Source organism: Hyla sarda, chromosome 8, assembly GCF_029499605.1.
Source record: "Hyla sarda isolate aHylSar1 chromosome 8, aHylSar1.hap1, whole genome shotgun sequence".
Lineage (NCBI taxonomy): Eukaryota > Metazoa > Chordata > Amphibia > Anura > Hylidae > Hyla > Hyla sarda.
In genome coordinates this window covers 19,608,633-19,635,963 of record NC_079196.1, presented here as the reverse complement: position 1 = coordinate 19,635,963, position 27,331 = coordinate 19,608,633, and the positions used below count along the sequence as shown (strand labels likewise).

The 27,331-nt window shown below is 44.8% G+C and overlaps 1 protein-coding gene across 9 annotated transcripts; it reads right to left on the bottom strand.

Moving 5' to 3' along the window:
- Nucleotides 1-5,109: 5,109 nt before the first annotated feature.
- Nucleotides 5,110-27,130, bottom strand: ZFAND2B (zinc finger AN1-type containing 2B). 9 transcript variants are annotated; one of them, XR_008847188.1, is made up of 11 exons: nucleotides 27,038-27,104; nucleotides 22,802-22,887; nucleotides 22,537-22,631; nucleotides 22,321-22,452; nucleotides 19,161-19,312; nucleotides 18,873-18,980; nucleotides 18,231-18,285; nucleotides 16,334-16,410; nucleotides 14,733-14,808; nucleotides 12,604-12,926; nucleotides 5,110-5,258 (listed from the first exon to the last, which is right to left on the bottom strand). XR_008847188.1 is itself a non-coding variant. In XM_056535868.1 (11 exons), exons 2-10 carry the CDS (start codon nucleotides 22,854-22,856, stop codon nucleotides 13,417-13,419), a joined length of 771 nt encoding a protein of 256 aa, XP_056391843.1. In that variant the 5' UTR covers nucleotides 22,857-22,887; nucleotides 27,038-27,104; the 3' UTR covers nucleotides 12,385-12,926; nucleotides 13,391-13,416. The 9 variants fall into 9 exon arrangements, 8 of the variants coding, with proteins under 8 accessions (XP_056391843.1, XP_056391838.1, XP_056391837.1 ...); XM_056535868.1 differs by lacking the exon at nucleotides 5,110-5,258 and adding an exon at nucleotides 13,391-13,437 and having other exon boundaries at nucleotides 12,385-12,926; XM_056535863.1 differs by lacking the exons at nucleotides 5,110-5,258; nucleotides 27,038-27,104 and adding exons at nucleotides 26,700-26,823; nucleotides 26,911-27,025 and having other exon boundaries at nucleotides 12,385-12,926.
- Nucleotides 27,131-27,331: the final 201 nt, after the last annotated feature.

Genomic DNA, 27,331 nt, shown 5'->3' with positions numbered 1-27,331 from the left:
AGTTGATGTGGGGGTCGGCCACAGCTTTATTATCTTAACGTAACCTTTAACAGCATTCCAACCTCCTGTAGGTTGGCAACCAGAGGGGAAGCACATTGCCAGCCGCCAGCATTAGCCGACGAGCAACTCAGCCATTTACCTCATTCTTTTCTAACTTTAACTCCTGCACCGCCACAGGAGGAGCTCATGTATCTTCATACTGAGCTCCGACCCCCACCAAGCACATATAGGGCTTGCTCAATACCGTCCTGAAGCCCCAATAAAAATATATCGAAGCCGATATCATTTAAATGCACCGTCAAAAGACATGAGGCGCCTGTTGTCACCCTCCAGCTGCCTATGCCTAACAACCACTCCCGAACGAGCCTGGACATATCGAGCCATACGGGAGTTCACAGAGTGGCGGGCCCGTTCCACGGCCGCCGCGTCCCTAGCCCCCTGCCAAGTGACCCTGGGCACTATCTCCGACCACACTACGATCACTTCAGAGAAAAGGAGTATGATCCTTTCCAAATCATTTCTCATGAGCGTGATCATGGGGCCTGAAGTTACCTGCATGTGCCCGGAACTGCATGTGTCGGGCAATACAAATTGCATATACCTGGTGCAGGCCACAAACTTTCGTTCCGCGGGCCGGGAGTTTGAGACCCCTGTTTTAGGGTGATGTGCGGGGCCATTTCTCCTCCAAACATCTTGTGTATTATAGCACCAAACAGTTCCATTCTGCTCTTATCTGACTGCACTATATCCAGAATTTCACCGGCTTTTCACAATGTTGTGCAGCAAACTTTACACGATCTTCACCATGCTTTATATTCACAATGGAGTCTTGTGTGGTGAGCGTGCATACAGGCCATGGCGATGTGTGGAGAGCGTGCATACAGGCCATGGCGATGTGTGGTGAGCGTGCATACAGGCCATGGCAGTGTGTGGTGAGCGCGTATACAGGCCATGGTGGTGTGTGGGGAGCGTGCATACAGGCCATGGTGGTGTGTGGGGAGCGTGCATACAGGCAATGGCGATGTGTGGTGAGCGTGCATACAGGCAATGGTGATGTGTGGTGAGCGTGCATACAGGCCATGGCAGTGTGTGGGGAGCGTGCATACAGGCCATGGTGGTGTGTGGGGAGCGTGCATACAGGCAATGACGATGTGTGGTGAGCGCGTATACAGGTCATGGCGGTGTGTGGGGAGCGTGCATACAGGCAATGACGATGTGTGGTGAGCGCGTATACAGGCAATGGCGGTGTGTGGTGAGCGTGTATACAGGTCATGGCGGTGTGTGGGGAGCGTGCATACAGGCCATGGTGGCAGAGTGCATCCAGGTCTTTTTGAAGCCTTCACACATGTCCTCGGCTCTTGGACAAGTCTTCAGAGTCTTCTTCCTCCTCCTCCTCCTCACCTGGTCGGGGTAAATTTATGGTGAAATAATTGCCTTTCCCTTCTGTATTATGGCGTCAACATCGCTCACTGGAACATTCAGAAACCTAGAAATGCGCCTGTAACCAACACCATTGTTATGTCTCACAACAATTAAAGGGGATTCCGGTCAAAAACTAATTTTATATTTTTTCTTCATATCAACTGACTCCAGAAAGTTAAACGGATTTGTAAATGACTTCTATTAACCCCTTAAAGGGTAGCTCTCACCATCACTTTTTTTCTCTTTCCCGTCCCTGCCTATTACCCATTTATCCCTAACCCCCTCCCTGCCTTTAATTTATTTTTTTTACATATTAAAAATGCCTTTTTGTCTGCCTGGTAGTGTGCTCACTACCAGGCAGACTTCCCCAGCAGCCACCACGTCACTGATGCCTGCTGGGGCCGACACTTCCGCCCGTAGTTCACCTATACAGGGTGCCTCCAGCTGTTTCCCCACTACAACTCCCAGCTTGCCCTGACTTCTATTGGCTGTCAGGGCATGATGGGAGTTGTAGTGGGGAAACAACTGGAGGCATACTGTATAGCTGAAAACAGTATCTGTGATCGCTGTGCACATCCCACTCCCCGCCACGCAGCCCGCAACCCCGCCCCCCCGTTGCGCCGCTCAACTCACTCCCCACCCCCCTCAGTTCACCTATTCAGTGTCTCTCCAGCTGTTTCCCCACTACAACTCCCAGCTTGCCCTGACATCTATTGGCATACTGGAGGCACACTGTATAGGTGAATGGCCGCACATCCCGCAACCCACTACACCCCCCCCTCCCCCCGCAAAAGCACAAAAACACATTGAAAACAGACACAACATAGATATTTTTACCTGTCGCCGGGGCCTGCCAGGGAGCCTGCGCGCGTCCTCTTCCTTCAAAGCGCTCGCTTCCACCTGTCTGATTGACAGGCGGGAGCGAGCACCGCAGTGAATGAATTCCGACTCGTTGCCAGGCTTCAACGAGTCGGAATTCATTAGTGACATCACTGCCGAATGCATTCGGCCACTAGGAGGGAGACCCTAGTGGCCGAATTTAAAAGTGATTTTAAACTGTTTTAAAATCACTTTTTTTAATTAAAGTATATTAGAGGTATGTTGTAGTACTTAAGTACTACAACATATAAATTTTTGGATTTCATGACAGTGCCCATTTAAGGACTGAGGGTTTTTCCACCTTCATTTTTTCCTCCTTATTTTTAAAAATAAATTTTGCACCTAAAAATCCATATGATGGCTTATTTTTTGCCACCAATTCTACTTTGTAATTACATCAGTAATTTTACCCCAAATTTACGGCGAAACGGAAAGAAAATCATTGTGCGAAAAAATTTAAGAAAAAACGCCATTTTGTAACTTTTGGTGGCTTCCGTTTCTTTGCAGTACATTTTTCGGTAAAATGACACCTTATCATTATTCTGTAGGTCCATACGGTTAAAATGATCCCCTACTTATATAGGTTTGATTTTGTCGTACTTCTGAAATTGTACATTTAAAATTGTCATCTTCTGACCCCTATAACTTTTTTTTTCCGTGTACAGGTCGGTATGAGGGCTCATTTTTTGCGCCATGATCTGAAGTTTTTAGCGGTTCCATTTTTGTATTGATCGGACTTTTTGATCTTTTTATATAATGAATAAAAAGAGATCAAAAAGACGCTATTTTGGACTTTGGAATTTTTTTGCGCGTACGTCATTGACCGTACGGTTTAATTAACAATATATTTTTATAATCCAGACATTTCCGCACGCGGCGATACCACTAGAGATGAGCAAACTTACAGTAAATTCGATTCGTCACGAACTTCTCGGCTCGGCAGTTGATGACTTTTCCTGCATAAATTAGTTCAGCTTTCCGGTGGGCTGGAAAAGGTGGATACAGTCCTAGGAGAGATTCTCTTAGGACTGTATCCACCTTTTCCAGCCCACAGGAGCACCTGAAAGCTGAACTAATTTACGCAGGATAAGTCATCAACTGCCGAGCTGAGAAGTTCGTGACGAATCGAATTTACTGTAAGTTTACTCATCTCTAGCTACCACATATGTTTATTTTTTACTTACTGTTTTGTTTTTTAAGTGAAAAGGGGGGCAATTCAAACTTTTATTAGGGAAGGGGTTAAATGATCTTTATTAACTTTTTTTTTTTTCCAGTGTTATAGCTCCCTCTAGTGGCTATAATACTGCTCTAACTGATCTTTTACATCTATCTTTGTTATCCCATAGGATAACATTGATCAATGATTCTGCCGCTTGACTGCTCATGCCTGGATCTCAGGCACTGAGCAGTCATTCGGCGACGCAGGCGGCAGGCAAGGACCCTCCTTGTGTCGGCCAGCTGTTCGGGATGCCACCATTTCGCCGCGGTGGTCCCAAACAGCCCACTGAGCTAACCGGCAGTGGTTTACTTTCACTTTAGATGCAGCGTTCAACTTTGAACTCTGCGTCTAAAGGGTTAATAGCGTGTGGCACCGCGATCAGTGCTGCGCACTATGAGCCATGGGTCACGGCCCGACCCGATATGTACTGGTACGCCCTGAGTCCTTAAGTGATCAAAAATCTTAATCCTTCCAGTACTTATCAGCTGCTGAAGTCGAGTTCTTTTCTGTCTGACCACAGTGCTCTCTGCTGACACCTCTGTCTGTCTGGGAGTGTAGACAGGGAAAAAAACGGTTTGGCGAGGCGCTGCTCAGTGTACGGTCAATAAAAGAGGACTCAAGTGGCACAGGACGATAAAAACTATTGATGTATTGGGGAAAACGCGTTTCGGCATCCACCGATGCCTTCCTCAGGTCCACTTACAGCTACCAGTGATGCTGTGTGCTATGCGCCGGGTAGCTGGAACGGAGTCCTGTGTAGTTTCTGTGCCTCTCCGGTCCGATTTTTTCATCCCTTTTCTTAAGCCTTTGTCTGTCTCAGGAACTGTCCAGAGCAGGAGAGGTTTGCTATGGGGATTTGCTGCTACTCTGAACAGTTCCTGAGACAGAGAGCACTGTGGTCAGACAGAAAAGAGCAACACAACTTCAGCAGCTGCTAAATACTGGTAGGATTAAGATTTTTTTTTTTTTTTTTTTTATAGAAGTAATTTACAAATCTGTTTAACTTTCTGGAGCTAGTTGATATGAAAAAAAAAAAAAAGTTTTTCACTGGAATACCCCTTTAAGTTGTGAAGCTCTGGAGGCAGCTCTTTGCTTTTCCCCATCATGAGAGGTGTCTTGTGTGACACCTTGGCAACAAGACCTTTTTGTAGCCATCAATTGAGACTGAACCGGCCGATAGTACTTGCACTGACAAGGGGCTGGATTGCTTTTTTTAATGAATGCCGGGCATGCTGGGAGTTGTAGTTCTTCAACAGATATTGAGCCACAGGTTGGAGAAAGGTGGTCTAGAGTAGCGTTTTCTAAACATTTGGTCTACAGCTCCTGCAAAACTACGACTCCCAGCATGCCCGGACAGCCAGCGGCTGTCCGGGCATGGTGGGAGTCGTAGTTTTGCAACAGCTGGAGGCACACAGTTCGGAATACAGTTCCCTAAAAGTACCTGGTATTCGGGTTGTGTAAACTTTGTTTCTTACTTACTTTTTTGGGGCCCACGTAACCTACCTTAGACGATTCCTCCCGGACGCCATCACTTTCTCGTAGTTTATTTATAACTGTTTATAGTTACTAATAACGAAAGACGCAGAGTATTACATGAACGTACATTCATCATTTATTTGGTTTATAAATTAGAATTATAACCGGAGGAGCCGCCTTCCGGCACGGAAAGTTTTTCCTCCAGAACATTACAAATTGTCACAGTATCGATAAAACGTTTGCTTCCCGGCACTTACAGAACCTGAGAAAAAATGGGATTTTCAGAGAAACTTTCTGTAGTAATCTCCTCTAATATAATATTCCAAATTGTTAAAATATGGTCAGCTTAAAGGGGTACTCCGCTGAAAAACATTTTTTTTTTAATCAACTGGTGATTTGTAAATTACTTCTATTTAAAAATTGTAATCCTTCCAGTACTTATCTGCTGCTGTATGTTCCAGAGGAAGTTCTTTCCTTTTGGAGTTGCCTTTCTGTCTGACCACAGTGCTCTCTGCTGACACCTCTGACCATGTCAGGAACTGTCCTGAGCAGGAGTAAATCCCCATAGCAAACCTCTCCTGCTCTGGACAGTTCCTGACATGGACAGATATGTCAGCAGAGAGCACTGTGGTCAGGCAGAAAGGAAATTCAAAAAAGAAACAAACTTCCTGTGGAGCATACAGCAGCTGATAAGTACTGGAAGGATTAAGATTTTTAAATAGAAGTAATTTACAAATCTGTTTAACTTTCTGGCACCAGTTGATTTAAAAAATTAAAAAATAAAATTTGTTTACCAAAGGAGTACCCCTTTATTAAAAGAAAAACAAAAATGTATATGCCATATTTTGCATTAGGTCATCATTCCTCTGATATATCCAATTTAGTTTTAATTTATTTACTTATTTTTTAAAAAATCTGATTACGAAAGCAGCCTGAGATAGGAGTGACTGCTGAAAGGGCTGAACAGTCATGTGATGTGGCCTGGTTGCTATGGAAACACTGGCTAAGCCCCCCCCATAACAGTTTGTCAGATCCAGTCTGGAGGCATTAAACAGTTCGGATTTCTTCCAAAAACAGCACCACCCCTGTCCTCAGGCACCCAGTGGCATTGTCCAGCCTGGCCAATATTGGGGGCACGGGCATCTAATGTCTGACCATCTGTACAAACGCAGAGCAACACTCCGATAATGTATAAGTAACCTTAAAGGGGTCCTCCCGCTGGAAATTATTATTTTTTTTTTTAATCAACTGGTGCCAGAAAGTTAAACAGATTTGTAAATTACTTCTAATAAAAAAAAAAATCTTAATCCTTCCAGTACATATTAGCAGCTGTATACTACAGAGGAAGTGCTTTTCTTTTTGGGATTTCTCTTCTGTCACAACCACAGTGCTCTCTGCTGACCTCTGCTGTCCATTTTATGAACCATCCATGTTTGCTATGGGGATTTTCTCCTGCTCTGGACAGTTCCTAAAATGGACAGCAGAGGTCAGCAGACAGCACTGTGAAAGAAAAGCATTTCCTCCGTAGTATACAGCCGCTAATAAATACTGGAAGGATTAAGATTTTTTTTTATTTTTTTTTTTTATAGAATTAAATTACAAATCTGTTTAACTTTCCGGCACTGGTTGATTTAAAAAAATAATAATAATAATTATAATTTATTTATATATATTTTATTTTTTCTTCTCCCACCGGAGTAACCCTTTAAACGTAACTAAATCCTATCTTAAAATTAACACACGTTGTATATGGTCCACCCCATAGGATTAATAATGTTCCCTGATGGACCCTTATAAATACGTATAACTATATTATAGGCAGTGGAAGATAATATCTGTCCTCCTGTGACATAAAGTTATCAAATATAGACTATGGACTTAATACTTACAGATGGAGCGGTGTAGATCTCACATAGTGCAGTGTTTCCCAAATAGGGTGCCTCCAGCTGTTGAAAAAACTACAACTCCCAGCATGCCTGGACAGCCGAAGGCTGTCCAGGCATGCTGGGAGTTGTAGTTTTGCACCAGCTGGAGGCACCCTGTTTGGGAAACACTGTATTAGTACGACTGATTAGTGTTATGAAGGCTCCCACTAACCTGTGGCACCTATTTAAACTTCAACTCTCTTGTGCAAAGTGTTTAAAAGGGGTACTCCGGTGGAAAAATTTTTTATTTTTTTTTCTCTTTTTAAATCAACTGGTGCCAGAAAGTTAAACAGATTTGTAAATGACTTCTATTTAAAAATCTTAATCCTTCCAGTACTTATCAGCTGCTGACTACTACAAAAGGAAATTATTTTCTTTTTGGAACACAGAGCTCTCTGCTGACATCATGACCACAGTGCTCTCTGCTGACATCTCTGTCCATTTTAAGAACTGTCCAGTGTAGGAGAAAATCCCCATAGCAAACATTATGCTGCTCTGGACAGTTCCTAAAATGGACAGAGGTGTCAGCAGAGAGCACCGTGCTCATGACGTCAGAATAGAGCTCTGTGTTCCAAAAAGAAAATAAGTTCCTCTGATTCAGCAGCTAATAAGTACTGGAAGGATGAAGATTTTTTTAATAGAAGTAATTTACAAATCTGTTTAACTTTCTGGCACAAGTTTATTTAAGGGGAAAAAAAAAAAAAAAAGTTTTCCACCAGAGTACCCCTTTAATGCGACTACTAGTTGGGTACATGTAATTCTCTATATGCCGCCTCTGACTTGTTATACGTCCCGTCCATAAAGGCAAAAAGACAACAAGGATCAGAGAGTGAAATATATGTCAGATGTGCAGAAAAATGGAGGAGCCATTGTATGTTATTAGAAATCCTGCACTATTTCTGTCTTCCGTCCCGTCCACATGCAGAAAATGGCGTCAGACGGAGGGGGGTGAGACACTGAGCGGCCTCCCTCACTAAAATATACTCTACCTCTTCTGGTTTCCTGGATGTCAGGGACCTGCACTAGCGCAAATGAAAGGGAGTTCTAGAACACGGCTCAAGTCCTGCAGGAACGCATAGAAATGGAGTTCCTGCACTTTTTCCACAGCAGGAACACCGTTCCCATGGGGAGCCCTGCAGGCCCAGCCCTTTAAAGGGGTACTCCACCCCTAGACATCTAATCCCCTATCCAAAGGATAGGGCATAAGAGGTCTGATCGTGAGGGTCCCGCCGCTGGGGACCCCCGCAATATAGCATGCGGCACCCACCTGTTTTTTGTCGGGAAGCGCTGGAGGGTCTGGGTCGTGACCACAGGAACGGAAGTCTGTGACATCATGACTCCGCCCCCATGTGACCTCACGCTCCGTCCCATCAATGCAAGTCTATGTGGGCCAATGTAATGTCTGCTTTTAGCTCCCTCACGGTGCATTGCGGGTGCCATGGATCTGGCAAACAGCTGCCAGGGTGTCAGACTCCTATCAGATATTAAAGGGGTACTCCAGTGGAAAACATGATTTTTTTTTAATCAACTGGTGCCAGAAGGTAAAACAGATTTGTAAATTACTTCCATTTAAAAATGGAATCCTTCCAGGACTTATCAGCTGCTGTATGCTCCACAGGAAGTTCTTTTCTTTTTGAATTTCTTTTCTGTCTGACCACAGTGCTCTCTGCTGACACCTCTGTCCATGAGGCAAATCCCCATAGCAAACCTCTCCTGCTCTGGACAGTTCCTGACATGGACAGAGGTGTCAGCAGAGAGCACTGTGGTCAGACAGAAAAGAAATTAAAAAAGAAAAGAACTTCCTGTGGAGCATACAGCAGCTGATAAGTACTGGAAGGATTAAGATTTTTAAATAAAGCTATTTACAAATCTGTTTAACTTTCTGGCACCAGTTGATTTAAAAAATAAATAAAAAAAAATGTTTTCCACCGGAGTACCCCTTTAATAACCTTGAAAAAAATAAATAAATAAATAAGTCCTGAAAAACCTCTTTACAGGGGAACTCTGGTACATAAGTTCTATCCACAGGAAAGGGGATAAGTGTCTGATCACAGGGGCTCCGACCGCTGGGACCCTCCACAGTCTCCTGCCTGGTGCCACAGCTCTCCCCACACACAGAGCGGACATAGCTGCGTACACGGAGCAGTGTCGATCACCGCACAAAGCCGTAGCCCACACGCCCCTTCCATGCATCTCTATGGGAGAGCCAGAGATACACGAGGGCAGTACCTCAAGCCTTTCCAAAGAGATACATGGAAGGGGCATGTTGGTCACCACTTCGTTCGGTGGCCGCCAGTAATCCGTGTGTGGAGCTAAGATTACTCTATGCATGATCGCGGGGGGGTCCCCCTAGATCGGACGCTTTGCCCCGATCCTGTGGAAAGGGGACAAGAACTTATGAACCGGAGTTCCCCTTTAAGCTTTGCCACAAGACTGGAAAACCCCATTAATTCTTTACCCCTTCTTTGTCCATCATATAAGTTCAGGTCTTTCTGAAAATCTTAGCACCAAGTAGAATTGTTTTATACACAGAAGCAGTCGGTGATTGTCATTGTTTACCTACAGCTCCCAATATAACCTGTTTATGTTAAAAGGGCTACTCCGCCCCTAGACATCTTATCCCTTATCCAAAAGGATAGGGGATAAGAAGTCTGATCGCGGGAGTCCTGCCCCCCCCCCCCCCCCCGCCCGCTATCTTGGCTGCGAACTTCGTTCCTTGCCAGATGACTGGCAATGCGGGTGGAGGCTCGTGACATCACAGCTGTGGCCTGCTCGTGACATCACGGCCACGCCCCCTCAATGCAAGCCTATGGGAGGGGGCGTGACGACAGTCACGCCCCCTCCCATAGGCTTGCATTGAGGGGGTGTGGCCGTGACATCACGAGCCTCCGGCGCTGCACCCGATCCTCTTAACGAACGCCGGGTGCAGCAGGAAGATTGTGGGGGTCCCCAGCGGTGGGACTCCCCTCGATCAGACATCTTATCCCCTATCCTTTGGATAGGGGATAAAACATCTAGGGGCGGAGTACCCCTTTAAGGATAATAGGCTTGCATTGAGGGGGCGTGGCCGTGACATCACGGGCCTCCGGCGCTGCACCCGATCCTCTAAACGAACACCGGGTGCAGCAGGGAGACCGTGGGGGTCCCCAGCAGTGGGACCCCCGCGATAAGACATCTTATCCCCTATCCAAAACGTCTAGGGGCGGAGTACCCCTTTAAGGATGATAAGACTTGTAAACTTAAAAAGCCGGAAACTGCAAACAGATCTAAAAAAAATGCATTGGACAGGAGTAGGTTAAAGAAAAACTCCAGGCATTGTCTAGTGCCGGGTCATGACACAGGGATCCCAAAAACACTGCAGACATCCCCTGCTCCTTAGGCTCTTGCTGTAGGCATTATACAGTCGTGCCTGGAGTGTTCCTTTAAGTACCAGGAAGGGGAAAAGTACAAGTGTGATCCAGACAGACAGAAGTAAAGACAAGTCTTATAAGAATATACATCATTTCTTTGGAATTAACGAAGCTGAACGTTGGTTCAGGACCTTCTGTCTCCTACCCAGAACTCTGGAGGAGTGGACAAGAGCAAATTCCAGGCACAATGGTCATAAATAGTGCCAGTAAGTCCCTGTTCAGACATGGTAGACTTTCCATAAAGATTCATAATAATGTGTATAAGTGCAGTATGTCCTACCTGGTGAAGTTTTGCCTCAGATTTCGTCCATTACAGTGTAGAGGTTAAATTCTGAACCAAATTCAGCATAAAACGCCTACATATTTGGCTTTGCAGTAGAAAAGTTCCTTCACATCTGAACTTAAAGGGGGTACTCCGCTGCTCAGCGTTTGGAACAAACTGTTCCGAACGCTGGAGTCGGCAGCTTGTGTTGTCATAGTCCCGCCCCCTCATGAAGTCACAGCCCACCCCCTTAATGCAAGTCTATGGGAGGGGGCGTGACAACCGGGGGGTGGCTATGATGTCACGAGCTCCCGGCGCTGGCTCCAGCATTCAGAACAGTTTGCATTTAAGGGGGCCGGGTGTGACATCCAGAGGGGGCAGGGCTATGATGTCACGAGCTCCCGGCACCGGCTTCAGCATTCAAAACAGTTTGTTCCAAACGCTGAGCAGCAGAGTACCCCTTTAACGCAGGTTCCAAAGCTGCAAAATATGGACAAATGGACGCAAGTACTGGTCCGACTGCAGGGCTATGACCCAGGCTGATAGATCCCTATAACGCATTCAGGTCATAAGTCTAAACTTGCAACCAAAAAAGTGGAGTTAGGCTGCATTCACACCACGTTTTTGCAATACAGTTCCCATATCAGGTTTTTGATGAAAAACGGATTCCTCAAAACCGGACTAAACTGTATCAAAACGTGTGCACAAATTTTAAACCGTATACGGTTTGAAAAATGATGTCCGTTTGCATCCGTTTTTTTAAGAAAAGAAAAATATACGCTTTTTCATTTTCATTCCATTAGGGAAAAAAAGTTTCACTTGTTTGATTGAAATTCCAAGAAAAAAAACTGAGCAAAGTCAAAAACCGTATGGTGCAAACCGGATGGACCCGTACGCACATACGGTTCTCTACAGTTCCCATTGACTCCCATGTTAAAAAAACGTATACGGTTTAATACAGTTTTTCACCCGGACCAAAAACCGTGGTTGGCAACAGTTTTGGGTACAGGGAAAAAAACTGACAAAACCGTACAGGATGAAAAACGGACAGAACCTGATGCATCTTTTGGCATACGGTTTTTCAATGGAGAGTCAATGCGTACGGTTTTTAATACGTTTTTTTTTTTTTTTTTTTAATTAAAAATGTATACGGGAACCGTATTGCAAAAATGTGGTGTGAACCCGGCCTTACACTCGTCTGAAACCGGCCCAAAGGCGCCTTCTTAACGTGTCTCAGGATGAATCGCGTATCCTCCAGGGAGGAGCTCATTGTCACCCAGAGTTGAGATGAATAAAAACTAGTGCAAAGGATAAGTCCAGGACTAGCCACATTAAAGGGGAACTCCAGTGGAAAACTTTATATATATATTTTTTTTAAATCAACTGATGCCAGAAAGTTAAACATATTTGTAAATTACTTCCATTAAAAAAATCCTTAATCCTTCCAGTACTTCTACTTCTTCTGAATACTACAGAGGAAATTATTTTCTTTTTGAAACACAGAGCTCTCTGCTGACATCAGGACCACAGTGCTCTCTGCTGACACCTCTGCCCATTTTAAGAACTGTCCAGAGTAGGAGAAAATCCCCATAGCAAACATATGCTGCTCTGGACAGTTCCTAAAATGGACAGAGATGTCAGCAGAGAGCACTGTGCTCGTGATGTCAGCAGACAGCTCTGTGTTCCAAAAAGAAAAAAAATTCCTCTGTAGTATTGAGCAGCTAATAAGTACTGGAAGGATTAAGATTTTATAATAGAAGTCATTTACAAATCTGTTTAACTTTTTAGCACCAGTTGATTTAAAAAAAAAAAAAAAGTTTTCCAACGGAGTACCTCTTTAACCAATCACAGGTCAGCTCTTACAGGATGCTATGTGTCCATTACTTCTCCTTAGTATTAGTCATTATAAATCTCGGTGCTATAATAAAACTATAATAATATGACAGGAATTACTCTCTCACATCCATACAAACATTTCCAAAATTTTGGCTACAATTGACAGCTGAATACCTGAAGTTTATCACCCGAGCAACAAATGAGGAAACTAAATGGGGGCAGCATTTGGCCCGAGAGTCCCATGTAGTCCTTACTGATCTGCCGTCCGCCTGTGAAGGTCATAAACCCGCTCAAACTGATTCTCAAGTCATAAAACATATTGTAAAGAAATCAATTCATGAAAGACACTGTGTCTCTGCGTTCCTGGGAAACCGATGTCGCTTTGATTTGGTCAGGATTCCGCTGGCAATCCCTGGGTCTGTGCTGATTGACGGGTGGTCCGGGTGGCGCTAGCACATACTGCAGGTGCTCTGTTTGGCATTGCGACTCCCCTGCCCCTAAATCAGACATTACAAGTTTTATAAAGCTTTGAACAGGAAGAGAATATTAAAAAGGGGTACTCCGCTGCTCAGTGTTTGGAACAAAGTGTTCCGAACGCTGGAGTCGGGAGCATGTGACGTCATAGCCCCACCCCTTCATGACGTCACGTTCCGCCTCCCTCAATGCAAGTCTATGGGAGGGGGCGTGACGGCCGTCACGCCCCCTCCCATAGACTTGCATTGAGGGGGTGGGACGTGACGTCATGAAGGGGCAGGGCTATGACATCACAAGCTCCCAGCTCTAGCGTTCGGAACACTTTGTTCCAAACACTGAGCAGCGGAGTACCCCTTTAAACATTGAACACAAATAACAGTGGTAAATCAGTATATAAAACATACAAGGTACAATAGCCTAACACGCCATAGCGCTAATAGAAAAGAAGTTATTTAAAAAATAAAATCAACAAACTCTTCCCACTTACCTGTGTGCTATGGGGCATGCGCAATCCTAAGTGTGGCGGTGAGAACGCTGAAGGGAAAAATATTTGGAAAAAAATGTTTTTTTCTTTTTCTTGTTTAGGAGGATTTTTTTTTTTTCTTTGTTGGAGGAGTGTTGGTCTATTGGTACCTTGTACATTGTGAGACTTGACTGCATGATAAGCAATTAAAGGTAGAGATGAGCAAACTTACAGTAAATTCGATTCGTCACGAACTTCTCGGCTCGGCAGTTGATGGCTTTTCCTGCATAAATTAGTTCAGCTTTCAGGTGCTCCGGTGGGCTGGAAAAGGTGGATACATTCCTAGGAAAGAGTCTCCTAGGACTGTATCCACCTTTTCCAGCCCACGGGAGCACCTGAAAGCTGAACTAATTTATGCAGGAAAAGTCATCAACTGCCGAGCCGAGAAGTTCGTGACGAATCGAATTTACTGTAAGTTCGCTCATCTCTAATTAAAGGCACATTAGATGGATGACAGCCATGATGGTTCTGTATATGGCGACCATTAAAAGGACACTACCATGCTTAAAAGGGGTACTCCGCTGCTCAGCGTTTGGAACAAACCGTCCCAAACTGGAGCTGGGAGCTTGTGATGTCATAGCCCTGCCCCCTCATGACAGCATGCCACGCCTCCCCTCAATGCAAGTCTATGGGAGGGGGCGTGACTGCTTTTGCAACAGTTGTAGGCACCCTGGCTGGGAAACACTGGTCTATGCTCTTTGACTCCTATAGTCAGTGTGACAGCTGCTTATCTTAGTAAGAGTCCATTCACACGGGCGGATTACCTGCGGAATTTCCGCAGCATATTTGCTTCAGAAAATCCACAGCATATTTTGCTACCATTGACTTCCATGGGTCAGCAGAAAACTGCAGTAGAGGCAGATTTGCAGATTTTCCTTCAGGCCCATTGAAGTCCATGGTAGCAAAATCCACTGCGGATTTTCCGCAGCAAATACGCTGCGGAGATTCCGCAGGTAATCCGCCTGTGTGAACGAACCCTAAGGCAGTAAAATACCGGGAAGAACTTCAATATCTGGTAACTTATTTCTTACATGGATAAATGTAGACACTTTTTTTATGTACATGGATAAAAAGGAGAGTAAAAAAAATATATATTTTTTAAAATGATTTAAAATGATAAAATTTGACGGTAGTGTCCCTTTAAGTAGTGGTTTACGGTAATACAGACTTCACGCTACATAAGAGACAGGCATGAATCCAGACTGGACGACATGATGCGCAGTCTCCTCTACATGGTACCATGCATGTGCTAGGTCTATCCATAAGCTGCAATGTGTATCTGTAGACCTGTCCGCTTTCTACTCACTTCCTGCTGCCGCCTGTATTCTTCCTCGCTGGCTGACAGAGCTCGGGCTAGAGCCAAATCCTCTTCTTCCTGAGAGCTGAGGAGTCAAGACAATATTCAATAAAAGAAGCTAAAAGACAGAACGCAGTAGAATCAATGTACCGTATATACTCGAGTATAAGCCGAGTTTTTCAGCACGATTTTTCGTGCTGAAAACACCCCCCTCGGCTTATACTCGAGTGGACTCTCCGCCTGTCAATCCCTTCATCAGTGGTCTTCAAACTGCAGACCTCCAGATGTTGCAAAACTACAACTCCCAGCATGCCCGGACAGCCATCGGCTGTCCGGGCATGCTGGGTGTTGTCGTTTTGAAACCTCTGGAGGTCCGCAGGGTGAAGACCGATGCGGCCTTCAGTTTATGGGACAGTCAGGCAACCAGACTCCTGAACGGAGTCCTCAATGGGTCCTAAATAGAAAATGTACCTAGTGATACCAAAGTATGGAGCAAGGCAGATGTCAGTGAAGAAATGAAACGCAGGTACTTTTTCTTATGACACCAGTTGCAAATCAAATTGTATAATGCTATCTGTGCTCGAACAGAAGTAAATAGGAAGAGATGTGTGACAGCTGTTTTCCCATTCACTCCTCTTAAATGGACACGGTCATTATTAAAAACTTTTGGCAAGTCCTAGCGACAGGTCAAAAGTTTTGATTGGCGAGGATCTAAGTTTTCAGACCTCCGCTGATTAGGAGAACCAACCGGGATAAGTTCACGATCGGCACATTCTTCTCCCGCCCTAGTGTCAGGTGATCGAGACAATTTTACAATGTAAGTCTATGAGTGTGTCTGGATCACATGACACAGACTGGGAGGGGAGGCAGGGAGAGGAGCGTGCGGCAGAACAGACTTCCCCTGATCGGCGGAGGTCTGACCGGCAGGACCACCGCAATCAGACATCTTATGTAACATCTAAGACAGTGGTCTTCAACCTACGGACCTCCAGATGTTGCAAAACTACAACTCCCAGCATGCCCGGACAGCCGTTGGCTGTCCGGGCATGCTGGGAGTTGGAGTTTTGCAACATCTGGAAGTACGCAGGTTGAAGACCACTGATCTAAGATGTTACATAAGATGTCTGACAGCTATCACGCCCCCTCCCGTAAGCTTGCATTGAGGGGGCGGAGCGTGACGTCACACGGGGGCGGAGGCGTGAAGTCACACGCCGCCGGCCCAGTGGACGTAGGTAATCAGACCCGGAGCGAACAAGCCCCGGGGACTGATTACAAACGGGGTGCAGCGTGCAAGATCCCGGGGGTCCCCAGTGGCGGGACTCCCGCGATCAGGCATCTTATCCCCTATCCTTTGGCCCTTTAAGGGCATTATAAGATGTCTAAGCACCTGGAGAACCCCTTTAAGGGCATTATCCCATATGTGGGCATGCGAACCTACCAGGGAATATGGGCATTACAGAAGAAAGGATCGCAACTTGTATATGAATGGTATCTGTGCAAGTGGAATTTCCTTACAGCAACGACCAAATAATTTTATTGTACAAGGGTCCAGTGAAAAAGAGAAGCGTATCAGGTAAGTGCAGCACATAGAAGCCAATAATAAAACGTACCTATGCTGTTGAGTTGCATTCTGTGCCGATTCTGCAAGCGACATTTCCAAAGCCCTCTGTAAAGCTTCTTCCTCTGTCTAGTAGAAGAAAATTCAGTTAGAGAGACACATATAGTGACCGAGGAAGGACCGTGTGAATACGGTCTCTGAACACTGGTATACAAGGATCACACAGGACCATCATATTAAAGAAATGTTCATGTTGTCACAGAGACAAGTAAAACCTTCTTGATCTATGAGGTTGCATGATGGAGACTGATGCGAGCCAGGGAGGTGAACACTTCAGCAGGCACTTCTCCCTGTTCATTCTACTAGTCAGTCGTGGGCTCAGCACTGAGACCCCATCCAATCAAAACTTTTTACACGTCTCTGTGACTTGCAAAAAGTGTTTTTTTTAATCCTACAAGGACACTTTGTAGAAAAATTTGTCTTAAGATCTTTAAACTGACATAAGTGATTAACCCCTTAACGACGCCGGATGTAAATGTACGTCCTGGTGAGCTGGTACTTAAGGCACCAGGACATACATTTACGTCCTATATATAACCGCGAGCATCGGAGTGATGCTCGGGTCATGCGCGGCAGGTCCTGGCTGCTGAGAGCAGCATGGGACCCGCCAGTAATGGCGGACATCCGCGATCACGCGGTTGTCCGCCATTAACCCCTCAGATGCCGTGATCAATACAGTTCACGGCATCTGCAGCATGGCGGTCACTAAAATGGATGATCGGATCGCCCGCAGCGCTGCCGCGGAAATCCGATCATCCAGAACGGCAGACGGAGGTCCCTTCACCTGCCTCCGCTGCCGTCCACGGGACTTCTGCTCTGGTCTGCGATCGAGCAGACCAGAGCAGAAGATGATCGATAATACTGATCAGTACTATGTCCTACAGTATTAGCAATCGAATGATTGCTATAAACAGTCCCCTATGGGGACTATTAAAGTGTAAAAATAAAAGTAAAAAGTAAAAAAAAAAAAAAACTCCCCCAATAAAAACATAAATTGTCCCATTTTCCCTATTTCACCCCCAAAAAGTGTAAATGCGTAAATATCCGAACTATTAAAATAAAATGTTAAATGATACCGTATGGTGAATGGCTTGAACGTAAAAAAAATAAAAAAATTAAAAAAGTCCAAAATAGCTGCTTTTTTTATAACATTTTATCCCCAAAAAAGATAATTAAAAATGTATTAAAAGTTTTATATAAGCAAATATGGTATCTCTAGGACGGGACCCCAGTGCTCTCAGTGAGGAACGTGTGTCATCTACCGGTAGATGTCACACGCTACATTCATTTCTATGGGAGCGCCGATGATGTCCGAGAGCTGTACTCAGGTCTTTTCGGAGCGCCAATAGAAATGAATAGAGTGGGTGCCGGCTGTAGCAGGTGTCCCGTCCCGGTGATCGCGGGCGACCCCAGCATTCAGACCCCCCCCATAATCACCTACTTAACACCTATCCTGTAGATAAGGGATACGTTTATTTTTGCCGGAGATCTCCTTTAAAAGCATTTCCCTTCCCTAGTACAGAGCACTGTTCTTTTGTTCTCTCCACACACAGGATGATCTGTATGATGTTGTTGTTAGTAACTCCTATAGTCCAGGACAGAGGATGCATCCAGATCATCCCTATAGTGGTGGCAATAGGCAGCAAAGATTGTATAGATTAGTGGTCTCCAACCTGCGGACCTCCAGATGTTGCAAAACTACAACTCCCAGCATGCTCGGACAGCCAACGGCTGTCCGAGCATGCTGGGAGTTGTAGTTTTGCAACATCTGGAGGTCCGCAGGTTGGAGACCACTGGTATAGATATTCATCATTTATGCAGTCAGGTTCTGATCAGTGCACAGTACAGTAACCAGAAAAATTGAATTACGAGATTGGGGCTGCACTTACTAATCCATTCTGTAGAGCAGCAGCAGCAGGGAGCTGGGGGCTGGGAACATTTGCTCTGAAATACACAGAACAACATAGCATCAACCACAAAAAAAAGAAGCAAACCACACAGAGGTGGAAGCATTTAAACCTATTTAAACTGGCACCCTGTGATTGTCTTTCAGGGGGACATATTGTACCCTGAAAGCACGAGGCATATGTTAGGACTAGAGATGAGCGAACTTACAGTAAATTCGATTTGACACGAACTTCTCGGCTCGGCAGTTGATGGCTTTTCCTGCATAAATTAGTTCAGCTTTCAGGTGCTCCGGTGGGCTGGAAAAGGTGGATACAGTCCTAGGAAAGAGTCTCCTAGGGCTGTATCCACCTTTTCCAGCCCACGGGAGCACCTGAAAGCTGAACTCATTTATGCAGGATAAGTCATTAACTGCCGAGCCGAGAAGTTCGTGAAGAATCGAATTTACTGTAAGTTCGCTCATCTCTAGTTCGGACTTGTATATAGTTTTTGCACTTGGGTTACTGTATCACAGAACATCTTTGAGGCGTTTATAATTAAAGGATATTTATTTAAATGACAGATGGACTTTTGATGCATAAAAATTAACATGAGGCACAACATATAGCAAAAGTTATTTTCGGTACCTGCTGCGCTGAGGCTGTGACTGTGACGCTGGCTTGGATGCCGTGTGACTAGAAGCAACTGGGGCAGCTTTGGAAGATGAGGCCTGAGACCTGAACAATGCAGCATGCCTGAAAAACAAAAAGGTGTGTTTTTTTTTTATTTTTTTATTTTATTTTTTTAACTATCTACAGACAATAAATACATTCTAAATTAGGTTCAGTCATAACTGTCCTTTGCTAAAATACCTAAAAAATGGCTGCCTCCTGTCCATGTTCAGTGCATGTACATATAAGCCAGTAAGCACTCACCCTGCCCGAGAGATGGGGGCAGTCTTGCCTTTGCATTCATGGTCGAGTGGATGTCTATGCTTGAGGCAGAAGTTTCCATGACAGTCTTCACATATCACTTTCATCAGCTCTTTCTGCCGACAGCCGGACTTCCCACATTTATTGGTAAATATCTAGATATAGACACAAAAACATATCATCATAAATATAATCATAGGAAAGATAAAAGTGCTGGTTGTGCACACTATAGGTTGTAAAAGTCAATACAGTGGTCCCTCAAGTTACAATATTAATTGGTTCCAGGTCGACCATTGTATGTTGAAACCATTGTATGTTGAGACCAGAACTCTATGGAAACCTGGTAATTGGTTCTGAAGGCACCAAAATGTCATCCAAAAATAGGAAAAAAGTGAGAATTAAAGAAAAATAAGTAGATAACTAATATAGATAAAGCAAATCCTTACATATAAACGTAAGACAGATCTGCTGGAAGCTGTAAATCACTGTCTATGTCAGTGTTTCCCAAGCGGGGAGCCTCCAGCTGTTGCAAAACTACAACTCCCAGCATGTCCGGACAGCCTTTGGCTGTCCGGGCATGCTGGGAGTTGTAGTTTTGCAACAGCTGGAGGCTCCCCGCTTGGGAAACACCGGTCTATGTAGAGGACAGGAGCTTCTTCAGGGTCCTGTACAGAACACGCAATGTCCTAAAAAAATAAATAAATAAATGGAGTCGCCCTCACCTGGTGTCCAAAGGAGAAGGTAACCCTGGTACAGGTAAAGTGTACAGAACATGTAATACCTCCCTGTACTGTAGGGGGCGCTACCAGACACCAGTCAGTGCATGCACTTCAGTAATACAGGTAAAGAGTACAGAACATGTAATACCTCCCTGTACTGTAGGGGGTGCTACCAGACACCAGTCAGTGCATACACTTCAGTAATACAGGTAAAGAGTACAGAACATGTAATACCTCGCCGTACTGTAGGGGGCGCTACCAGACAACACGTTTCACAGATCTGGACTGTCCGTAACATTGTATGTTGAGTCTGGTTTCAACTTACAATGGTCCAGAAAAGACCATTGTATGTTGAAACTATTGTATGTTGAGGCCATTGTAAGTTTAGGGATCACTGTATTGTGGTGTTCTCCTTAGGATAAGCCACCAACATCACATAGGTAAGAGTCTGACTGAGGAGGCCATAGTGATCTGACAAGAGCCACGTCCCTTTACTGTTCATGAAGCACAACACCATACATTGGGTAATAGCTGTGCCCATTATTACAGTTCTGGAGACAGATGCAGTACCAGGCACAGACATTACTTAATGTACAGAGCTGTGTGCCTGGTTATGGCTGAAGGGGATGCTGCACTTATCGGAGTGACGTGGCATCTCAGCCAGGAGTTGGACCCCACTGATCTAATGTTGATGGCTTAAAGGGGTACTCTGGTGGAAAACATTTTTTTTTTTTAAATCAACTGGTGCCAGAAAGTTGAACAGATTTGTAAATTACTTCTATTAAAAAATCTATGCTACAGAGCAAATTCTGTTCCTTTTGAATATCTTTTTTGTCTTTTCCACAGTGCTCTCTGCTGACACCTCTGTCTGTGTAAAGAACTGTCCAGAGCAGCATAGGTTTGCTATGGGGATTTTCTCCTGATGTGGACAGTTCCTGATACGGGCATCAGGTGTCAGCAGAGAGCACTGTGGACAAGACAAAATAAATTCAAAAAGAACAGAATTTCCTCTGTAGCATACAGCTGCTAAAAAGTACTGGAAGGATTAAGATTTTTTATAGAAGTAATTTAAGAATCTGTTTAACTTTCTGGCACCAGTTGATTAAAAAAAAATTAAAAAATTAAAAATAAATAAAGTGTTTTCCACCGAAGTACCCCGAAGGATAACCCATCAATTTTAGAGTCATATAAAACCACTTTAAATGGGTTTGCCCACAAATGGAAAACATCAGCCTGTTTGCAGCCAACAGAGATCGTTGGGAGCTGAAAACAGACAAGTTACATTTGCATAACTCTCTGACATTAAAGGGGTACTCCCCTGGAAACCTTTTATTTTTTTTATTTTTATTTATTTATATATATTTTTTTTAAGTCAACTGGTGCCAGAAAGTTTAACTGATTTGTAAATAACTTCTAATTAAAAATCGTAATCCTTCCAGTACTTAGCTGCTCTATGCTCCACAGGAAGTTCTTTTCTTTTTAAATTTGTGCTCTCTGCTGACACCTCTGTCCATGTCAGGAACTGCCCAGAGCAGGATAGGTTTTCCATGGGGATTTGCTCCTACTCTGGACAGTTGCTAAAATGAACAGAGGTGTCAGCAGAGAGCACTGTGGTCAGACAGAAAGGAAATTCAAAAAGAACAGAACTTCCTGTGGAGCAAATAGAAGCTGATAAGTACTGGAAGGATTAAGATTTTTAAATAGAAGTAATTTACAAATCTGTTTAACTTTCTGGTACCAGTTGATTTAGAAAAAAATATAAATGTTTTCCAGAGGAGTACCCCTTTAATGGTAGTTGCAGAAAGGAAAAGCCCTGCAAGCTGCACTGTTTATGTAACTTTTAGAGCTACGTAAACAGTGAAGATCTCGTTGCTATGCCATTTGCGCCTCTCCCATTAAAGTCAATAGGAGTAAGGCTGGGTTCACACTACGTTTTGTCCCATACGGGAGCGCATACGGCAGGAGGGAGCTAAAAGCTCGCGCTCCCGTATGTAACCGTATGCGCTCCCGTATGCCATTCACTTCAATGAGCCGACCGGAGTGAAACGTTCGGTCGGCTCATTTTTGCGCCGTATGCGCTTTTACAACCGGACCTAAAACCGTGGTCAACCATGGTTTTAGGTCCGGTTGTAAAAGCGCATACGGCGCAAAAATGAGCCGACCGGACCGAACGTTTCACTCCGGTCGGCTCATTGAAATGAATGACATACGGGAGCGCATACGGTAACATACGGGAGCGCGAGCTTTTAGCTCCCTCCTGCCGTATGCGCTCCCGTATGGGACAAAACGTAGTGTGAACCCACCCTTACACAGTTTAGGTAACACAGTCGGCTCAGCTGTTTTTGGTGCCAGATCATCTACACCAGCTGCAGATGGTTGGGTTGCCATGTTTTCTAATCGTGGACAACATTTCCACTTCTGGCAAACACCTATCCAAACCTCACCTTGCGCTTCTGCTGAGCCGGGTCCGACTTGCAGTCACGATCAATGTGTTCCCCGACGACTATGTCTGGAGTCTGGCCTCTTTTAACAGGAATTGGGATGTTACAGAGGGGACAAACTGGGACCTGCACATCCTGAAAGATAGAACACGTCACAGTGCAACAATAGAGGAAAACAAAAAATCCTATCATACAGAGCGGCCTATCACATGAAGTTACCTTTTTGTACGCTGAGCTGCAGTTATGGAGGACGTATGTTATGTGGTCTTTGCAGAAAATTTGCTCACATGCATCACATTTGAGAGGTAGAAAATCTACAGGACAAGAGAATTTATAAATAAATAAATATAAGATAAATAAAGTAAATGTTAAGAGGTAAAAACACAGGAACTTATGAAAAGCACTAAATTCCGGCTGCACACAGATGTCCTGGTGGTTTAGTGGCCCAAAATGTAGTGACAGGTTCCATTTAAAGAGTTCGTACCCAGCTGCTTGCATGTTGGCTCTGAACAATGCTTCCCAAGATCGGGGAACTCCATGGCGTAAATGTCCAAAGTAAAAGAGAGCCGCCTGAAAAATATATTAAAGAAGAAAATTACAAAAATAATAAATTTTCCCAAAAAATTTAAAAGGGCACTCTGGTGGAAATTTTTTTTTTTTTTTTTATTTTCATATCAACTGGTGCCAGAAAGTTAAACAGATTTGTAAATGACTTCTATTAAAAAATCTTAATCCTTCCAGTACTTTTTAGCAGCTGTATGCTACAGAGGAAATTCTTTTCTTTGTGAAGTTCTTTTTTGTCTTGTCCAGAGTGCTCTCTTCTAACACCTCAGTCCGTGTCAGGAACTGTCCAGAGCAGCAAATCTGTTTAACTTTTTGGCACCAGTTGATTAAAAAAAAAAAAATAATGTTTCCACTGGAGTACCCCTTTAATTACTATGTATGCCTGTAGTTACCCTGTGTATATCTATGTTACCATGATTACGGATACTGACATCATTATCGTGGGACGATAGTCCATTATTTATGTTGCGACACACTTTAGGTTAGCTGGAATTGAGAAAGGCTCCAGGCGGGAGCCGCAACGTGTCTGACAAAGCAGCTGTAACGCCTTTCACTGCATCAAGCAGAAGCGTGTGCTGGGCTTTTTCTTCCCATCTTTATGCACAAACATTACTTCATATAAATTCCTCATAACCTCATAAATTTGCACAAATGACAGGAAGTCCCTGGATAACCTGTCTCAAGAGAACATTTACAATTTGGGCACGAGTGAAATTCAGAATGCCAACCAGTGCCTCTATTAACCACGCTCACTGGAAGTGCACAAGAAAAAATGGCTAAATGGATAAATATTTTAAAAAAATTGCGCCAATGTACAAAAAAAATTAAAAAAAAAAAAAACACACACTGCACGCGTAATTATGCAAGTGCACACCAACTGGTTAATTCACCCCTTAAAGAGTACCTGTCGTCAAGTACTCCCCCGCCCATCCTGATTCCCCCCCCCCCCCCCCGCAGCCTTTATTTTAAACTTTCTTTTTTTCTGTTTTTCCCTTTTAAGCCCCTTTCTTCGGCTCACTGTGTGTGTGAGAGCTCTGGCGGTCGGGAAGGGGTGTTCCCCAGCAGACGCAACGCCATCTGAAGCCCTGCCGGGTAAACATCGAACCTCCCTCGCTAATCTGCCAATCACTGAAGGCTGTTTTCCCTCACATACAGAGGGGAGGGGGGAATCAGAGCAGCCTGCAACGATTGGCTGGACACAACATTCACTCTGTCCTACATGAACAACATGGCAGAGAGCGAACACTGTGCTGAGACGACGTCCTGCCCGCACTTCCTGACTTTGGACTCATGCCCGGCCGGCATGAGTCCAAAATCTGGTCCCGTGCGGACAGAGAATGCTGCCAGAGCTGTGTCTGCCTCCTACTGACACTAAGCTAAAATTGATAGCTCAGAGTCAGTAGGCAGGGTATATGCTGCTGGGAGGGGCCGACTTTCTTTTTGTTGCCCCAATGGAGACGACTGAGAAATAATAAATCTTATTTTAATCACAGTGCCCATTTACAGGGGTACTCCGGTGGAAAACAATTGTTTAACTTTCTGGTACAAGTTTATTTTAAAACAGATTTGTAAATTACTTCTATTTAAAAATGTTAACCCTTCCAGTACTTATCAGCTGCTGTATGCTCCAGAGGAAGTTGTGTAGTTCTTCCCAGTCTGACCACGGTGCTCTCTGCTGCCACCTATGTCCGCGTCAGGAACTGTCCAGAGCAGGAACAAATCCCCATAGCAAACCTATCCTGCTCTGGACAGTTCCTAAAATGGACAGAGGTGGCAGCAGAGAGCACTGTGGTCAGACAAAAGGAGCTACACAACTTCCTCTGTTGCATACAGCAGCTGATAGGTACTGGAAGGATTAAGATTTTAGTTTTTTTATGTAGAAGTAATCTACAAATCTGCTTAACTTTCTGCCACCAGTTGATTTAAAAAAAAAAATCCCCTGGAGTACCCCTTTAAATCTGAGTATCCCATGTGGAGCACCAAAGCTGTGAAATGCCCATAAAAGTAGGTGTAACAAAACTGGATGCAAACCAGCTATGGCAAATAGTAGGTGCTGAAGGTGAGGGGTGCTGAGGACACCGCAGCATAGGGGGATAATCAAAAAGGGCATCCAGGAAATATAAGTTGGTTGTCAACGGCAACAGGTCACATCTAAACTTTTTTTTCCATAGAACTTTGAAATAGATAAATGCAAACATGATGGGTAGCCCCTTATACAGCTCACAGTATGCCTGAAAAACAGGGCTAAACATATGGATGATCTGAGCCCCCTCCCGTGCCCACCATTACATCAGAACATTGATAGTGAAGTAAAACAAAACATTATCCTCTATTAGGCCGGGTTCACACCACGTTTTTGTAATACAGTTCCCGTATCAGGTTTCGGATTAAAAACTGATTCTGCAAAACCTGACTAAAAACTGTATCAAAACTAGGGTCGACCGATATTGATTTTTTAGGGCCGATACCGATGATCTGTGAACTTTCAGGCCGATAGCCAATAACTTATACCGGTATAAGTTATGGGCTATTCCCCCCCCAAATATCCTTGGTAAAAATGTGTGCGCGCGGGTATACCCTGATAAACTGTTTCTGGCCCCGCAGAAGCCACTGCAGATCAATCATTTAAATCAATGAACTGCAGCGGCTTTTGTGGGGCCAGAGACCACCGCCGCCACCCGCTTCTCTCCCTGCCTGTCCTGGGGTCCTCCTTAGTCCAACCACCGACCCCCCCCCTCCGCTTATCCCCTTGCCAAAGACCGACGACGCCCGCTTCTCTCCCCCTAACGGTCCTGAGTCCAACCACCACCGCTGCCCCAATGCCTCCCCCAGCCCCAGTTTTATAATTACCTGTTCCCGGGGTCCGCGCTACTTCTGGCTCCGGCGGCGTCCTGAGCTGTTACTGTGTGCACTGACAGTGACGTCGCGTTGAGGAGGTCACTCATCATTGCACAGCAACAGCGCAGGACGCCGCAGGAGCCAGAAGTAGCGCGGACCCCGGGAACAATTAATGAAAAAAACGGGGCTGGGGGGAGGCAATGGGGCAGCGGCGGCAGTCTCTGGCCAGAGGATAGGCAAGGGGGGGGCAGCGGCAGTGGTTGGACTCAGGACAGGCAGGGGGAGAGAGGTAGGCAGCGGCGGTCTCAGGCCCCACATAAGCCGTTGCAGTTCATTGATTTAAAGGGCCCGCTTTATCGGCAAGGTAATTGCCAATACCGATAACTTCCAAAATCGTGAATATCGGCCAAACCAATAATCAGTCGATCCCTAAATAAAACGTGTACAAATTTCAACCCGTATACGGTTTGAAAAATTATGTCCGTTTTTTTAAAGAAAAAAAACATTTTTAACTTTTCTTTCCATTTTGAATAAAGTTTCACTTGTTTGATTGAAATTCCAAGAAAAAAAAATGTGCAAAGTCTAAAACGGTATGGTACAAACCAGATGGAACCGTACGCACATACAGTTCTGTACGGTTCCCATTGACTCCCATGTAAAAAAAAAAAAAAAAAACATATATGGTTTAATGCGGTTTTTCACCCGGACCAAAAAACGTGGTTGATTATGGTTTTGGGTACAGGAAAAAAAAAAAAACTGGACAAAACCGTATAAGACACTAAACCGGATGCTGCGTTTGACTTACGGTTTCGTACGTTTTTCAACTTGAAACCGTATACGGGAACTGTATAGTAAAAACGTGGTGTGCATGCACCCCTACCGGGAGAGTGCAGGAAGCGATTGGTCACAAATAATGTCCGACACACCCATAGGCAGTAATTTTTAATGCAAATTGAAAAATGGACGCAACTGTAACAAACCTTCAGCTGCGAGAAGTACACGATCTGTATACAAAACACATAAATGGGAGTGTCCCTGTTCAGTGACAGCAAGCAGAGGTCTTAAAAAGTGAAGTAAATACATAGTTGAAGAGAGACTCTCAAGCTGTTAAAAAAAAAAGGCTGTCAGGGCATGCTGGGAGTTGTAGTTTTTACCAGACATAGTGGTAAAAACACTGTTATAAGGCCTCACCCTATAGAATGCACTACAAGGCGCAGAATACACCCCCGAAGCGGTGACCCCCCGTATACAGGACGTATTCCCGGTGTACTATAACCTCTCACCCGCCGACCTCACCCCCATAACGGCCTCACATTACCCGGCTACACCCGCTGGCTCTCTCACCACAGCCCAGCCTGCGGCTCCACAACACCGGAAATGACGTCACGTCACATCCTCTCCGTTACCCTGGAGACCGCAAGCCGTCCGCGCGGAGCCGATCGGCCATTGGCTTCTCTGAGCTGCCAATCAGTGAGAAGGCGGGACTAACTGTCATGTTTTGTACACCCGGACCTACGGAAGCCCGGAGGAGATGTGTTTGACATTTGGCCACGTGATGAGCGTTGTGTAACTTGCGTGACTAAGACTCTTACAGGATTCCTTCATACCAATG

What these genes read in the sequence shown, in the direction of transcription:
- ZFAND2B (XM_056535862.1), bottom strand. Translation starts at nt 22,856, where the DNA reads ATGGAGTTCCCCGATCTTGGGAAGCATTGTTCAGAGCCAACATGCAAG. An exon ending in GCCAACATGCAAGCAGCTGG is followed by an intron (nt 22,632 to 22,801) that starts GTACGAACTCTT and finishes CTTGTCCTGTAG; the next exon opens with ATTTTCTACCTCTCAAATGT. An exon ending in TCACAGCCTCAGCGCAGCAG is followed by an intron (nt 18,286 to 18,872) that starts GTACCGAAAATA and finishes TGTGTATTTCAG; the next exon opens with AGCAAATGTTCCCAGCCCCC.